Source organism: Tinamus guttatus, unplaced genomic scaffold (genome assembly GCF_059628265.1).
Source record: "Tinamus guttatus ecotype Peru unplaced genomic scaffold, ASM5962826v1 Tinamus_guttatus_pri_ptg000197l, whole genome shotgun sequence".
In the NCBI taxonomy this organism is placed as follows: Eukaryota; Metazoa; Chordata; class Aves; order Tinamiformes; family Tinamidae; genus Tinamus; species Tinamus guttatus.
In genome coordinates, this window is record NW_028288731.1 from 4,713,146 (window position 1) to 4,730,995 (window position 17,850).

The window sequence follows — 17,850 nt, forward strand, 5'->3', positions numbered from 1 at the left end:
TCTTCACCTTGGTGACTACCTTCTCCAGGAACCCACCTGTCTTTGTGCTGCCGTCGGTTGGTGGTCAGGGCCACGGCAATGTTGTCCCAAGCCTTCCATCTGTCCCCCTGGCCAGGAATCTCGCAGCCCAGCTGATTCCAGCACTCCTCAAATACAGCCTTCCACTTCTCATCAGGGGGCACTGACAAAACCCCGAGTTTCCGCCTAATAAAAATCACCAGTTACTGCTTCAAATCAAACAGTATGGCACAACACATTCAACTGTGAAAGCTACCCATGCCCAGTATCAGTCTAATACTTCATACTCCCTTATCAAATGCTAGCATACTCTAATACTTCACAATGAACAGCATTAGCTATGTTCATCACTAAAAATGTCTGGCTTGATTTTCAATACCCTTTAGGGACTTCTAAGGCTTTAGGACAAGGCTTATAATTATTCTTTCTTGCCAAGGAACATCTTCAACATACACATTTATCCATGTACCAGATTTTAATGCTGCAAGATGCTTCCATTATATGGGAACAACTGTAAGCCTTATTATACTAGGCAAGGCAATCTGACTCTCTTGTAGCCTTCCAGGACACAGTTCTGAACAGGAAAAGCACCGTTTTGATTTCCTAGAAAACAGGCCAGGCTGCTGTTGGCAGGGCTTACGTTCATCATGGCTATTCATTCAGATGCCATAGGATGCATTATGTAAGGATGCTGCATAAAAATGTCCAAAAAATTCCACTATCTTGGAATCTGCAAGTAGCACAGCTACACTGATAAACAGCAAGAAAGGATTATATGGCTTCTGAACCTACAAGGATATCTAGAGATATTGCTGCATAGTATCTTAAGAGAGTTCGTAAAGAGCAAAATCAGGTAAGGTAAAGATCCTTTACAGCCAAAGAGAAGAACTGCTGATTTCCATATATACTGGGCATACCATGAAATCTAAGGCTTTAAAGCATTCTCATGAAGCATTCTCATAAGTGTTGCCAGGAGTTAACAGTTCTACCCAGATTTAGACTTAAATCAAGTGTCATAGAAATCATCAGACCTTCCATTAATATTTTTAACATTATATGAAATGAGAGCCAGTAACACTGAATTCTCCATCATTCCAGTTTTATACAGCCAAAAAAAGCAGCGAATAACCCTTTACACAAATTATACTACGACATTTTCAGCTTCAAGGGAGCCTGAAACCTTTATTTCACAAGCAATTTTAACAAATATGTACATACATTTATTCATAGACTCCCTACTGGGGTGAAAAACAGACAGCTGCTAAAGTTGCAAGTGTTCAGTTCAGCAGGGAGGCCTGCTTAACGTTGCATCCTGCTGTAGATGTCAGCGTTGTCAAAAGCAATCACCAGCAAATACTTCAGGAAGCATACTGAGAAATAAGCTGGGTGTAAACGTAAGAGCGTGTTTCCCATTTTACTCTCTCTGAAATTTAAGAGTAAGCTTTAAAGGTCTTTTGAAGACCAGTATACAGAACTATCAAATATTAGACTTTCATCTACAGCTGTTTAAGGATGAACTTTTCTTTTATCCAAAGATATCTTAATTAAGACTTAAATGAAACAAATAAAGGTTTCAGAGATAACTAAGTAAACTGACCCAAAACACCCTCTGTGTAGTACAAATAATTTTATGGATGCTTTCTAAAACTCTTCCATGGTGTTAAAAATACTCTTTCTTAGTGATTCTTCTACTTCTTATTCACTGTTTGAAATAGGTGTACTAAATAGCTAGTTCTATTCAAATGCATCCCTACTGGTGTTATTACATGACTGTTATATGAATAGATGCTACCAACAGAATAATTAATGGAAGACAGAGGTTTGCAATGGCCTTAACTACTCAAATGTAGCTCAATCTTTCTCTTAACCTCAAAAGTCATTAGTACCTACAAACAAGTTCTAACGGTTAGTTTATTTAAATAAAAATCTGAGACTGCTACAGGACAGTAACAGCACCTACAATCTTATGCCGTGCTATCTAACCATTCAAGGATGAATTAATGCTGGAACAGCTACGAAGAACTGATCTTCATTTTTTAAATCTTACTGCTTTAAGGGGAGGAAAGATACATGAGAAAGTCAATGTTTTCAGAATCTCACCGATTCTGTGGCAAAATTACTTTTAACTGTTCTTTAAGAGAGATCAGTAGGTATGTTCAGAGATGAAGAAGCACATTAGAAATTGTTTATATTCACAACTCACAAGGCTTTGGGTTTGTCCTTCTCACTCTCATATAAGCTAGGTTTGAAGTAGGTTCCAGTGATTTTTATTCCAGATCCCCATTCTCCACTGAAGAGACCTTCAATATAATCTCCATTGGGCAAAGTCAGTGTTCCCTTGGGAGAAGATGATAAAATTTTTAAATCCATTGAGAATAAAATTAAAAAGAGAGTGAAGGCTTCTTTATAATAATAGATACAATTGTGATGCCAACCTTTCCGCTCAGAGTCCAGTTATCTGCAAATTCCCCTTCATACACTGTATCATCCTCAGAAAGCAGAATTCCAGTCCCCTACAGAGGGGAAAAATACATATATATATATATATATATGCGCGCATGTATCTCATTAATAACACTAAAACCAGTAGTTACAGTGAAAACAAGATCACATCATAGATCTAAGGATACACTGAAATACCTGTTACTATTTCTCAGCAATTTTTTTTAAAGCAACTTCTGCAGTAGTTCTAGTAAAATAGAGCAAATATAATGATGGTTTAAAGAAATAGGACAATAGAAAGTTAAAAGAACTGCAGGTGTACACAGTCTAGTGTATTCTGCTTGTGTTACTACTCTTTCAGCCCACAAAGCGCCACGCTTAGAGGACAAGTCACTCTAGGATGAAGTCCAACATTTAACTCACCATCATTTTGTTGGTGCTGAAGGCCCCTTCATAGTACAGTCCAAACTGAGTAACCACAACACCGTTTCCCTGGCAGAGATCATCCTGCCACATTCCCATATACTTTTCTCCTCTGAAGAATGAAGAAGGAATAATACAATCTGATTAGTCCATTAGATTTGTATCCCTTCTTGCTTGGGCTTTCGGAGTCAAGAAGTCATTACAAAAGACTCATACAGCACTGGGTCCATCAATCTGATTTTATTGGCATAGTGGAATAAAAGAAAAAGACTCTTTGCAATAGAAACTGTAATCCCTTCATGATTCCCTCTGACTTTTTGAACGTATTATTAGAACATCAAAAATAACAGGAAATAGACATCTTGTAGAAAGTTTCTGGGTAACAGCTAACAAAGCTCACACCATAAAAACAGATTAGCCAATTAAAGGTTTCTCATATGTAAACAGTATCTCTTCTAGTACTTGAAATTCTTGTTGCCAGTTGAAATTCAGAGACCAGGTTAGAGTGTTTCAAACTAACCCCAGGTCTCAAAACTTTTCAAATAACACAGCTTTCCAGTTGGCCTGAAAAAGGACACAGTGCTTCACCTTCTAGGTAATAGACAAAACCAACCTATCATCAACTATTTTTTATATGTTTTGAAAGGGAGAGTACTGACTTTTGAATAGAACTCTTCTTATTGTGAAACATTTTGCTGTCAGTATGTGGAAAAAAGTTATGGAATATTCATTGTAAAGAAGAAATGAGGGATATTTTCTAGCTTTTTGGCACCATTTTGCATGCCAGCAACACAGCTCTCCAAGTGAGGGCTTCTTAAAAAGACCAGATGCAGCATATTCAGTTTTCAAGATGAAAATATGACAGTCCTGCTTCCCAAAATAACTGGTTTTCAATAATGACTAAAGTTGAAGTTGCAGCAATTCTTTCTTTGGCTGGGCCAAAGAAAGAGCGCAGAAAATGAAGCCTTAGGCAATGAACTTATGCATATATCCTACTCCTCTGAGGGTAGGAAGAATCCCTGTAACAGCTTCTCACTCATATTTAAATCACAAAATGCCACACTTGTTTTTAGCTTAAGACAAATTAAAAAAGAAGGAAATTTTCTTGGCAGGTCCAATCCTTTCCAACACTGCTAGACATAGCAGCAACTCATTGGCACTAAAAAGCCCCACACTATGCAGGTGTAGGTAGCAACATCTTTTGACTAGAGCACAAAAACAACCACAACCACATACCACAACTAAATGCAAAACTGTGGTCAGGAAACACCCAGAGATGACGCGATAGATCGGTTTCAAAAAAATATTTTCTCTCACTGTTTCTTGTTATTCTCCTTTATAAATGAACCTTGAGTTAAGCTTAAAATAGTTTCTTCAGCACTCACTGAAAGTTCTCTTTTAAAGAGAAATCAGCACTGAATTAGTGACAAAAAGAAAAAAAGAAAAAAAAAAAAAAAAGGTTGTATTGATTCAGGTTGTATTGATTCAGCTACGGTCAGGTAGCATGTATTATACCGTGCAGTTCTGGTTCTTAAATTAGCATTTCACCAATTTACCCTGAGAAGCAGCAGCTTTCCCCCATTGTCACAGTAAGTCAGTGGGATGTCTGAGTTTGAGCTGAAATTTACCTAATTCTTGTGTACTAGATCGTTGATAAACTCGTTGATAAACTCAGTGTTATATGCCTGAGATGAGAGAACACACTCTTCTCATGACATTTGAAAAAAAAAAAAAATTCAGCAGTAGCACTATTTTCCCAGTAAAATACCATATTCATTGCCAGTTTACAAGGCAGTAGTACAACAGAAAAGGTGTTAAAAAACACCACAATCCCCATGCTCCTGAGGAGAAAAAAAAAAAAAAAAAAAAAAAAAAAAAAAAAAAAAAACACACACACACACCACACACACATTTATCTCAGGTGCAGTACTAAAAAGCAACCTCTAGACAGATTTATATCACCACCTCCTTCGATCCATCATGCCCAGTACAGTATTAAATAAAGGAAAACATTTGACACATTTACTACCACACTGCTGCCAATCAAGTCCTATCCTACTATTTTTGAAACTGTAGGTCAAATGCTTGAGGATTTCAGCAGCTGAAGAGTTACCTTGTGATATCATCAAAAACTCCATAACCATTCTTCTTATCCATCGTCCACTGGCCAATGAACATACTGGGAGAGGAAGAGGTCAGCTTCCCGCTGCGCAGCAGGCCGTGTCCATGACGCATGTTATCCTGAAAACACCCTTCATACACCTCACCAGTTGCATAGCTTTAATGAAAGAGAGCATAAGTAAAAATCCTTCCTACTTTCTTTTTAAATTCCAGATTAGGAATTGCATTAAAACCACACCAGGTAGGAAATAGATTAAAAGCATATTTGGGTTATAAATGAACAAAGTATTTTGAGGATGATTTAAAATTACCTTCTCCCTAACAAGCAAAGCCATTAGCACATTATCTCTCTCTCAAAAAATAGAATAAAAAAATCACCCCAAAACAAAACAACAACAACACACACACACACACGCACGCACACATCCTTGCTAATCATAAAGTGATGGAAACTTCAGAAAGGAGATTTTTAACAGACCCCAGTACAAGCAGTGTTGTGAGCAGTCATCCAAAATAATGCAGAAAACAAGCCAAGCAAACTACAATTATGGATTTGGAAAATGCAGCAAGAAAACCACGTACAGGAGTTCACCAATTCAACTGCTTGCCAAATGAATAATGGAAATTTAGTGCTACGGAAAAGCAGTGTGGAAATTTTATGTTAGGTTCACATTCCCATCAGATTCCCTATTCCTCTTGCCTTCTGTAGTCAGGGAAACAAATTCTATGCATTACCTGTAGACTCCATGCCCACACATTTTGCCTTCCTTCCAGTAACCCACGTAATGGTCATCCTTGTTCAGTGCTTTGTTTGGCACTCTGTATTCACCATACCTGCCAATGCATGAGAAGGAAACACAAGCAGCTAGAATACTCATCCATTCTATCTAAACACAGAAACAGATACATAGCACAAACCTATTCTGCAATCAGAATGCTTTATGTTAGTTTTAGTGCTTCTCTTCACGTACAACAGTTCATTTTTTTAAAGGGAAAGCTGTAACTTCAGCATCACTGCATCTCTTATCGTATTGCTCTTCCATTTGGTTTTGCCCTATTATAAGCTTTCCTCCTCCTCCTACACTGCAGCATTTTTCTGTTTTCAAAAGGCTGCAAGTCTCCTCACATCCTACATCTGCTTCTATCTTGGTTGCCTTGAGTTTAAAAAAAAAAAAGTTGCTCAAATACTGTTGCACCTATGTTCTAGGGACAAACAACCTATATTGCCATAGACCTATATTGCCTCTGTCTCTAACAGTGAAAGGATCTTACCCATCCTCCAGCCCAGTTCGAAAAGTCCCAGAGTACATTCTGCCATCTGCCCACTTAAGGATTCCTCTGAAAAATACAAAAAGCCACATATATGTACCAGTACACCAGTTCACTTGGCACTTCACAGAAACTAGCTGTGAGCAGATCTTATTCAGATACCATCCAATTATTTTTATTTTTGAACCATTAAGTCACAAAGATTTTTACCTGCCATGGGGTTTCCCCGAAAGCCACCTCCCGTTATACATGGCATCTTTAAGTCGAGGGTCTTTATAGAAGGTATATTTGGCACTACGAGATATAGGAGGTTCCTGTCGTTGAATGTTCCCACCAGCAGCTCCATGGAGAATTAAATCCGAAGTCCCTTTAAGGGCCTGATCCACTGCTTGGCTTATTGCCCTCAACCACTTGGTCTGAAATAAAGTGTTTAATCACAGAATTTAGTTACCATCTACCTTTGCAATCTCATCCTTCAAGAGAACTACTATGATTCTTTGTGTTCCTCATCACAGTTTAACTGTGGCATTTCTAATGTCAGGCACAGGACCAAACAGCCTATCAATCTGTAAAAAGACTTCAATTCTTTGTTAGCTAGCCAGTATTTCTCTCTGTTTGGTTTCAGAGGAGAAAAGAAAACTTTCTTTTCACTAAAGCCATGCAAAATTTGTAGATTACTTACCTTTTCCTGTGGTGTTGAAGAAAGAAGAACAAACTGTTCTTCTGGGGTTGTAATCTTCAAACCATTCCTACACAGAAAAAGACATGCATTTTAATCTAGTGTAATTTTATCCCAAAAAAGGCAAACTTGCTTAGAGCATGAATACAAAATGATTACTCACTTCCTTTTTTAATTTTGAGGCCTATAAATACAAAGCCCTCAGAGAAGAGAGAAGTGTAGATGTGCTTGCATTTTATTCTGCCCCAAGTATACCATACCCAGTTCAGGTGATCGCATAACCCTCATCTTCCCCTTCCAAAATACCTGATTATTTTGACATCACAAATAAGAATACTTACACATTACCAGATTCTTCTGAAACAGCCTCTACCCACAGTGTGGACAAGGGAAAGATATGGTGTGTTGAGAACTGTAGGCAAGGAGAGAAGAAGGGAAGGAGGGAGAAGGGAAACTTCACCAAATACTCATCCCATTCATACTCTCCCCCACCCTTTCCTTCTATACCCCCTGATCACAGAAGTGGATAACAACAAACATGGCAGCCACAGGGCAATAGCAAACAAAAATACATGTCAATAGGTCATTTCAAGTGTTTTTGGAAACTTGAAAACATTAGCACTTCTATGTGTTCAAACAACCCTGCAGTGAAGGGTAGAAAACGCTTCTGTTGTTATATGGAAAGAAAAAAAGAAAACAACAATACGCGATGCAGTTTAAAGCAGAAAAAGCTTTTGCTCCAGCAGAAGAGCTGACTTACCTGTGCATGCACCAGGGCATCATTAAAGAGGATGAACCAGTTTACGGAGAACCTCCCAGCATGTTGTAGGGACAACCCCCGGTTGCTACTTTCACAGATTAAACGACGCTCTGGCTTCCGCAAGGAATCCTACAAGTGGGTTTAAAAATAAAAATCACAGAAACTTACTTAGCATTGATTTTAACTGAAGGTCAGTGCTATCTTTCCTAATGGAAGTCAAACCTTTCAGAAGCTGGAGGACTACAGCAAGAACACTCAAAAGAATAGAGTATAAGTGGAAGAGTAGCACTAGTATAGACACGTGGTAGAATGTTATCAGCAGGAGATTCCAGTTGCCAATGGACTGACAGATATCATCATACCGTCATTTTCCCAGGAAAGGTCCTCCAGAAGCCCAGAGTGTACTCTGCTTCTTTCCTTTTCCTGCTAAGGTGGACAGCAAGGCTCTCGTAACAAGAACTGCAGTCCTGCAACTTCTGGTATTCTGGAGACGCCTGTAAGACACAAAGTAACAACAGTCCTGAAACCCTTCAAGTTTCACCAACCTAGCTTCAAGTTTTGCTACAGTCAATCTTATTAAATCAGCACTGAATATTTAACAGTTCGCCTGGTTAAGAGAGTGACACAGCTGTCAATTTTTTTTTTTTTTTTTTGGTAACATATCCTATTGGGGTGTTGGGTGTTATAAAGGTTCCCTGAACATTAGGCAATATGTAGACATTGCACGTTAACAAACTTCCTCATGGGCAGCTTAACAAGCTGTAGCTGAAGAAACACTAATACTTTCACAAATAATGCTTTAAATGATTATATTGAGATGAATTATCAAACCACTATTGTTCCTAGCTAATCATCTTTTCTTTCAAAAGAATGTGGTTATGTACACTCCGCTGACAAAAGTCTAACTAATGTTTATTCATTACTTTCAATACAACAGCAAAGACAAGGATCACTTTGTCAATGATGCCAGACAGAATTGACGAAAAACAGGGAAACAAGTTAATGTATTTGCAATTAAGAGCTCACACGCACAAACAAGTTATGGCAAGCTAACAAACTTCTGCCTGCCATACGGTATGTGCAAGCCCACATGAAAAACACACAAGTAAATGTGTACAATCTTTCCCTAAAACTATTTGAGGTAGTTTGGCTGCAGCCTAAGCTGCTTCCAATTACCTTGCACTTGCTTCACACAGTTACTTCTGCACTCTAAGCTTTATATGTGTATTTGTCTAGTTATAGATAACAAAAGACGCTTACCACTTCAAAACACGTAGCAAGCTTTAGCAAAGTTCTAGCGTAATTATGAAGTCGTCCAAATGGCATGAAAAACAGAGCATTTAGAACTTCCACTAGCTGCGTGTTCTCCTCATTCACCTCAGACAGTTTCTGCAACAGTTCCTGGTTTTTACTTAGGAAGTCTCTAAATGATGGGACCATTGCATGGGCAGAAGGAAGAAAGAAGAAAAAGGCAGTTCAACATAAGCGATATTTCACATGCACAAGCAGTGATACTAGCAAAGAATGCGCTTTTTACATTATTATAAGCAAGTAAAAATGAAAGGCAAATGCATGCTGATCATTAATCTATTCCCAATTTTTAAGGGAGTACTATAATACAACCATGCTGCTCTCTGCCAACTGCAACACAGGACTTGTTAATTTCTACTCACAAGCTCAGTCATTAAATTGAAGGAAGTTGACTAGTCTTCCCCACTTGGGAGTAACTAATTGCCTTCTGCTTTAACACTTAGTCTAAGGGCCAAGACAGATGGAGTGACTCCCCAGAGATTGTCAGATTAAGTTCGAGTGAGTCTCTAACACTGCTGACAGACTCCTAAGAGACAACCTGAAAGAATCTTAACTTCGCTTCAGTGCGCTTCCCTAAACATATCCAAATCATCTCTTTCCCACCCCTGCTCTTCAAGGAAACTATGCAGTTTTCCCCCTAACTAGAAAAATTACATCCTACCTCAAAGAAAGGCAGGAAATCTGTTCAATCCTCAGTCTGATTTCCAAGAGGGAGAACTAATCTAGTTCAGAGAAGAAGAGGGAAATGATTCTGAAGACAGTGTATTAGCACACAAAACCAGGAATTCTTCACCAAAAGGAAAACAAACCTATATTTTCCCTCTCCTTCAATATCTGTGTGCACACATGTGCAGGCATATATGACCCACATTTGCATTAATACACACTCAGCTGAGAAGTACTAAAACTGCAAGCTACAAGAGTCAAGTGAGGCAGAGAAACCATCCCCAGGGACAGAACAACAGTTTGGAGAACCGCTCGGCAGGATCCCTACTTCTACGTGCCTAGGTATGAAATGGCATCTTGCTAAACTCAGGTACCTTGTCTGGGTCTGCTGATGAGACTTACAAACTCTTGTTCAAAAAGCATAAAGAATGTCTTTTTTGCAGAAAAGACCATATTTCTAAATATAAAAATCTAGATGGCTTGCATTTTTAAAGTGTTTTGAGGTCCTCACATGAAGATCTCTCTATAGAAAGTGTCACATAACAGCAGATTCATCATAAGCACAGATTTGGTCTACTCCTTCAGATGAAATAGCCCCAAAACCTGCCAACAGTGAAAACTTTTACTGAAACTAGCATTTCAAAAAACGTTACTCCTTGCAATGAATTCACATACAGAATATCCAGAAGAGACAAGCGGATATCACAAACCAGTGCCTGAAACAGTATCCCAAGGAAGGGGGGTGTGTGTGCACACAAGTGACATATTCTAAACAAAGAATCATCATCATCAATGATATTCTTATTTTCCCATTGAAAAAAATAGAGCAAAACTTCTTAAATGTTTTCTCTCTGAAGTTTCAGAATTTAAATAAGTGTTATTTGCCTAAGATCCTGGTTGCAGTAGGAGAAGCCATCACACATGACAGCGACAATTGAAGAATTCAGTACGAGTAGTTTCTGTATCCAGAACTTTCCAATATCAAATATAAGCAAACTTATACGTAGTTGTAATGCTGTAATTTGAACTCAGACTTGCTGTTATTCACCCTAGAAACAAGACTGTTGGTATCTCTCTGCAGCAGGATTTTAAACTTAGCCATTGGTACCAGTTTTCAGGCAGCAAGAATTTCTTGCATTAGGTACCTTGGCATTTTAAGGAACTTCCAACACCACTGCTTGTGCTACGTGCAAAGCACCCCAGGAACAGTGTTAATGGAATAACTCCGAGATTACTGAGGTTAGGAGAGAATGCAAATGAAGAGTTAAACTCTTCATCACAACTTTTTCACAACACTATGTTGAAAGATTCACAGTATCATTATTTTATCTTCTAGGTTAAAATATTGTTTAACTGAGAAGAGGCTTTACTCTGAGATCAATGCAGTTCAAATATTATGTCTCAGGCCTCAAGACAGAGCTTTTATTTAATGCTCTGAACGCTTACATATGAAAGAGTAAAGCATCCTTTAGAGGCATACAGGATACTTGTGCAAAAGTGTTGTGCTGTATTTTAGTGTCATTTTAGATTTCTTCTGTAAAGTTAGAGAATTCAAACTAAATATAACTAGTTTCATCTACTCAGTTCTTAAGAGATTGCTGTATTTGTTTACAGCAATATTTGAAAGGATTATGTATCAGCAAACACTGAACAATGAAAATTTAACCTCAAGACTAAGCTGTCAAGAATCATTATCCTGAAATATTATGTACTTATATAAATTACATGGAAATTACCTTTTACACTTATTCTCTTTCTCCACCTTCAAGATAAAGCAACTGAACTCATTCAGCAGCATTTAAACTTAAATTGTTATCACATTTGAGAGCAAGCATCTTTCTTCCTCGGATGGAAAAGAAATCAGTGTACTCAGGTATGCCAAGATCAAGTTACCACATGCTTGTTACTACACACATGCAAACATATGCACATACAGTTCAAAGTACAATTATTTCAAGTTTCTGAAATCAGGGTAAAGGTTTTCTTACATTGCTGGCTTTGCGAGGAGCATAAATCCTCCCATTACCAGGAAGTTTGTTACTGAAGTGCAGTACCTAAAAAAAGGAAAGAAAAAGATAGCTTCAGTTTCCAACCAAAAACATCTCTGGGAAACAAATACAGTTGACATTTCAACCATTTATCAATGAGATCTGTAAGTTTTAAGCATAGAAGTCTAGCTACTTGAGAAAACAATGAACATTCAGCCACTCAACATTAGTGGAACACTTAATAGTCACTTCCCATATGAAAGGTAGGACCTGTATTACTCTTCCACATTCGCGCTGCTGTTAGAACAACACAGAAAGATTACTTTGCAACAGAATCCTCTCTTTTAAATTTTGGGGTTTCCCCTGAACATGGCCATGTACAGAGCAAGTCATCTGTTTCTATGGAATAATGCTGCTAGCTTCTAGTGACCTTCAGCATGGGATTTTTTTTCCCTGCTATTTAACATTCTATCTCTTATTTTTCTCCTAATAAAAGAAAACTATAAAGAAATAATTCACAACATGTTTCTCCAAGGAGATCGAGGTCTCAGTTCAATATAGTTAACAGCTAGTACTTCTGTTGCTTGATGGAGCCTTGGAAGAGGCTTAAATACTACACTGAAGGATGCACAGGTTTTTATACCACAGGCAAAATGCGTAAAGCACTAAAAACACAGAGACAGGAGAAGACAGGCAGTAACAATGACAGCAGAAAACAGATATTTCAACCTTTGACAGGCACAAAAAAGAAGAAATTAAGAAAACCCTTCTAATCTGAGCAACGATGAGAATAAACTCTGGAAATCCAAGTTACAAAAAGAACTGAAATCAGAGAGACAGTAAGAACGAGACAGAATGTCTGCCTACAATTACAAATAATTCCAAGCCAATCAAACCAACTAAGTACATAAATATAGTAATTGTAATAATTTATACTTAATTCTGGGCATTAGAACAGCTCGAGCTCCCAGGTGAAAGATGTAATGCTCGTTATTTGGCAAATAGCAGGAAAGAAGAATTGTTGTTCTATGATGGAGGATGCAGTTTTTAGTTAGCGAGTTTTGGTATTTTGTAACCACAATATATCCCAAAGGTAGCTTTGCTTAGCATCACAGAATCCCAGAATGGTTGAGGTTGGAAGGGACCTCTAGATGTCATCTAGTTCAAACCCCCTTCTCCAGCAGGGACACCTACAGCACTGGGCACAGCGTGGTATCCAGGCAGGTTGGAAGATCTCCAGAGAAGGAGACTCCGCAGCCTCTCTGGGCAGCCTGTGCCAGGGCTCTGGCACCCTCACAGGAAAGAAGTTCTTCCTTGCATGGAGATTAAACATCCTGTATTTCAACTTGTACCCATTACCCCTTATCCTGTCACTGGCCACCAGCGAGAAGAGTTTGGCCCCATCCTCCCTACATTCTCCCCTCAGGTATTTGTACCTATTGATCACATCTCCTCTCAGTCTTCTCTTTTCCAAGCTAAATAGGCCCAGCTCGCTCAGTCTTTCCTCATACGATAGATGCTCCAGTCTCTTAATCATCTTTGTGGCTCTACGCTAGACCCTTTCTAGAAGCTCCACAGCCCTCTTGTTCTGGGGAGCCCAGAACTCCAGATGTGGCCTCACCAGAGCTGAGCAGAGGGGCAGGATCCCCCGCCTCAACCTGCTGGCAACGCTTCTCCTGCTGCAGCCAGGAGCCCATGGGCCTTCCTGGCCACGAGGGCACGTTGCTGCCTCATGGGGAACTTGGTGTCAACCAGGACTCCCAAATTCCTCTCTGCGGAGCTGCTTTCCAGCAGGTCAATCCCTAATCTGTCCTGGTGCCTGGGGTTATTCCTCCTCAGGTGCAGGACCCTGCACTTGTCCTTGTTGAACCTTACAAGGTTCCTCTCTGCCCAACTCTCCAACCTGTCAAGGTCCCTCTGAACGGCAGCGCAGCCCTCGGGAATGTCAGCCACTAGTCAAATGGGACTAGGCAAAGCAGGCAAGATTGAAGCTGGGGAGCCTAGGAGTGGGGAGCTACAGAGAGGGGAGCCACTCTATTACACCGTATTAGAGCATCCTAATTATTAATGACAATTACGTCACTCTGCAAGATATTTTAGCAACAACCAAAAAAAGTTTATCCACAGTTTTACAGTAGGAAAGCTGTATGGTATGCTCTGCTACTTGAAATACACAGCTCAGTACAAAGCAGACTACTCTTTTTGCAATATCCTCCATAAATTTTGAGTAGCAAAAATATAATTGGCATGGTAGTTTCTTATGCTGTTTTCCTTATGCTTGCAGAGACTCTGGATGAGAGAGAACTAGATACTTGCTCAGTGTAACTGTCCAAGAAGAGACTGGAATGCTTCAGGATGGCCAGGCTCCTGGCTTCTTTCACTCCACGAAGAAAACTACTTAGGGAAGCTCCATGTTGACCAATGAGATAGCAGAGCTTGCTGAATCTGCTTGCCATTTCCTGCAACAACTGGATTGTATTTGCACTGCCCAAGTTATCTGCAACACAACAGAAACCAATTTAGCATATACTACAAGAGAATAGCACCCATTAACAAGGAGAATTATCCCACATTACTACTGCAGTGTTTTATCAGCAATTTCACTTCCTGGCAACATTATTCAGAATCAGGAATTCAATGATTTTAGACTAAATACGGCTCAAACTATTAAGATATGAAATAGTTAGGAAAGTGTAAGTACCAGTAACATAAAGCAGATGTCGGAAAGCATCTGTATTTCACTAATAGTTCCAAACAGGAAACAGGAATAAGATCTTAGCTTTAATACATAACATCATTTTTAAATTTTCCATAAAGAAGTTACAGAATTTAAGGGAAATTATAACAAAGAAAAAGTTAGAAAAAAGTTCTTACCTAAACCTAGAAGAGGTCTAAGAACCTGAGATTTGATCTCACTCAGTTTACAATAGAATCTCCTCTCAGTAGAGGCCAACTCATGCAAACTGGCAATATACCCCATTATGTTTTTGTCTACCAAGACCAAACAGCTTTCCCCGCCAGCTATCACATTGCTTATGTACCCTATCTGAAAAGGCAAAAAAGGAGAGAAAAAAAAAAAAAAAAAAGAAAGAAAAAGAGTAGCATTAATATTTTTCTTCCTAGCTTCCAATTTAAAATTAGAATGATATAGATCTTTTATTCTGTATTTTTTTTTTTTATCAGGGCTGAATAAATGTTATCTATCCACAACAATCCATTTAAACTGGCTTAATAAAAGACTGCTAAGTAGAAGAAACGTTCATAGTCAATGCTGTTCATTTTCCTAGCACTGGCACAGCCTAGGAAGCAACAAATGGACCTTTTGAGACAGCTCACACACAGTTACTTGCGTAAGAGATAATGACCATGAACTCAATCACTTAGATCTGTGACTTATTTCTTTATGCATATCAGCAATATTGATACTAATATCAATGAGCTATTTCTTCCTACAACTAGAAAGCAATGGCTACAAGGGTTTGATTTTTACAATTACTCTCTGAATTCACAAAGGCAATATTCCAAAATAGTTCTAAATAACTACTAGTTCCACATAATAGTTCCAATAGCTTCAAAAAATGGATTTGTTCTACTTGCTTTTAGAGCTCACAGTTGTAGGAAGGAAAATTTCTCTCTGCAGTTTCCACAAGTGTCACCGATACACTCTGACTCCTCCTAAATTCTATTTCACATACAATACTGTAAAGTAACTTAGTGTTTGTTGTTGAATGGAAGATTCCTCAGAAACACTGGGCCAGAGGTGCCCAGAAAGTAAACCAGAGCCCAATTGTGACATGCAAAAACCAATTAAATATTCTGCTAGACAATCCTATGACTGAGGAGCCACCCTGTAAGAGAAGACAAGCGAATGGCTAGCAACAGTCTCACAGGAAAAAATACAAGGGTGTTTGCGTGATTCTCAAAACTACTCTTCAGTCGTAATCTGCCACACCTATGAGCAATGAGACCCAGAACAGCGGGGAGGCAAGGAGATAGTTTCTATTCTCCCTGTCTCCTGCCTAATGCTTCGAACTCATGTTGGTCTGAGACTAAAGAGCTTGCAACAGGACACATGGAGTCAGAGCATATAGGCCTCCCCACTTCATACCCAGTTTAAGAGTTAGAGAGATGGAGCTTGGTAATAAAAAATGAATAGGGGCACTTCCGCTCCCCCAAAAATACACAAATGCCCTTTTGGTGTCTTTGCTCCATTCTTCTTCCTTTACATCCAGGAAAAGGAGATGATTCACAGCTCAGAGGGACCATCCACAAGCAATGCTGACTAGAAGGAACAAGTTCCTTGCCTCCATGCCCTTAAAGCTAGCTGAAGGACCTTCACTGTGCCATTTTAGAAAAGCTAGCCATAGGACTGTACTAACAAAGCAAATACCACCCACCTTACTACAGGACAGAAGCAGAACTGGAGCCTTTGTACAGTTATTTTCAAATAAATAATCTTGTGTGGTTGTCTCCTGGCCACCATAATATAATCCAGGCTGGAAATCTTTCTCGTCTGCTAAGAAGAGAGAATAATGTGGTCCTGCTGCCATACTCCAAACACCATCACCAAGCACCTAAAATTCATGGGGAAAGAAAAGACATGGGGGAAGAAAAAAAAAAAAAAAAAAAAAAATCACCACTTGAGGTCGAGGCTGGAAGTTCCCAGCACTTCTGGTCACACAAACAAGGAACAGACTGACAACATGCAAAAGTATCACAATAACTCGGCATTTTTCAATGCCAATGTCTCATTAACAAATATTTTTTCCTGTGTTTTGCCGAAAGTGACATTCTAAGCCAGTTTTATTCTAAAATGGACTTCAAGTCCAAGTAACTTCATGAAAGTTTGGACACTGACCTCCCCTCTCTATTTAACTGGAAATTCTATGAATTTGGGAGACAGCTGTACATTAATTTGCATAAGACCTAAACAGGACAATTCTATAACTAGTTTTCCAAAAAGACAGGCAAGAAACTAAAAACAGTCAAGTCAAGTCTAACCCCAAAACTGGACTATTTACTCAATGTGATAAAAAGGCTAAAACAGGCAAAAAGACCACTACAGCACTGACTTTCATGCAAGATGCAACCAACAGCTATAGAAATACAGATGTGAATAGCAAGTATGGCTATGATCTAGTAAAACTAGACATCTAGGGGCAATTGTTTAGAACATAAACACTATTCCTTGCTATTAAAAAGTCTTAGCATTGCAACTTTAGTATCGGAGAAGCCAATGATAAGGCAGAAATGAAATCTGATTATAAGATACTCTCCTCCTCCCCAAAAGAAAAAACAAACAAACAAACATACTTGCACAGTTGAAGTTTATGGAAATGAATTATTGTGGGTATTTTCACTGATTCATGTAAAGATTTAGTGTCATGCTATAAATCAAAGGAATTAATTGTGTTACTTTATAGCACACAGATCTATAGACAAGGTCAGTTTTTAGAAATTATGCTCATGCTTATTGGAAGAGGCTCTAAATTGAAAGAAGAAAAATACAGCAAACAGGAAGTACCTTTGCAAGACGAGGGACTGTTGTTGGGGAGCTGAAGTGCCCAAGCTGGCCAGAGGTATTACTGCCCCATGAATACACCTGTGCAGAACACAGCCAAGCATCAGAGTTTAACAGTACATCACAGTGCAACACATCAACTGTGCAAACAGACATGAGTCAAGGGTATCAAGGGTATGTATCCTAAACTCTGCTGTTCTATTTTCTTAGGTTATGCCTTCTAACATTCAGATTTGGAGCACGTCACATTAAGTCACCGATCTTTAAATATAATATTGATGACACATGCACAAAATGAAGCAAAAATATAACTAAATCTCCACTAAGGACAGTGCTTCCAACTCCCCTCCCACAAACAGGAATGAATGCTTAGAAGCAAAACTAAAAAACAAACCTAGAAAATAGCAAACATGACAACCATGTCAAAGATAAGCAGTAAGTTATACGATCACTTGTACCTGGGATTTGGCAGTGAGTGCTAAGGAATGATGGCCACCAGCAGACAGTTGGATCACTTCTTTGCCATCTAGACTTTTCACACATAGTGGCTGAAGCCTGTCAATCCCCAGAACCCATGAAGGAAGAAAACCAAAAAAACTATCAGAGGAATTGCTAACATGAAAATAAAATCTGAGTTTTTTTTCCCCAAGCA

General features: G+C 38.8%; 1 protein-coding gene across 1 annotated transcript in view; it reads right to left on the bottom strand.

Moving 5' to 3' along the window:
- ALS2 (alsin Rho guanine nucleotide exchange factor ALS2) overlaps positions 1-17,850 on the bottom strand; it is a 32,562-nt gene that overhangs the window by 6,935 nt on the left and 7,777 nt on the right. The window contains exons 6-24 of the mRNA XM_088523752.1: positions 17,657-17,753; positions 17,202-17,279; positions 16,075-16,251; positions 14,552-14,723; positions 13,994-14,174; positions 11,678-11,743; positions 8,973-9,135; positions 8,075-8,206; positions 7,713-7,841; positions 7,294-7,364; positions 6,956-7,022; positions 6,484-6,689; positions 6,277-6,342; positions 5,740-5,838; positions 4,997-5,161; positions 2,884-2,995; positions 2,454-2,531; positions 2,222-2,355; positions 37-204 (exon numbers count right to left, since the gene is read on the bottom strand). Coding sequence (XP_088379878.1) covers positions 37-204; positions 2,222-2,355; positions 2,454-2,531; positions 2,884-2,995; positions 4,997-5,161; positions 5,740-5,838; positions 6,277-6,342; positions 6,484-6,689; positions 6,956-7,022; positions 7,294-7,364; positions 7,713-7,841; positions 8,075-8,206; positions 8,973-9,135; positions 11,678-11,743; positions 13,994-14,174; positions 14,552-14,723; positions 16,075-16,251; positions 17,202-17,279; positions 17,657-17,753 — 2,361 coding nt within the window. The remainder of the gene's footprint in view (positions 1-36; positions 205-2,221; positions 2,356-2,453; positions 2,532-2,883; positions 2,996-4,996; positions 5,162-5,739; positions 5,839-6,276; positions 6,343-6,483; positions 6,690-6,955; positions 7,023-7,293; positions 7,365-7,712; positions 7,842-8,074; positions 8,207-8,972; positions 9,136-11,677; positions 11,744-13,993; positions 14,175-14,551; positions 14,724-16,074; positions 16,252-17,201; positions 17,280-17,656; positions 17,754-17,850) is intronic.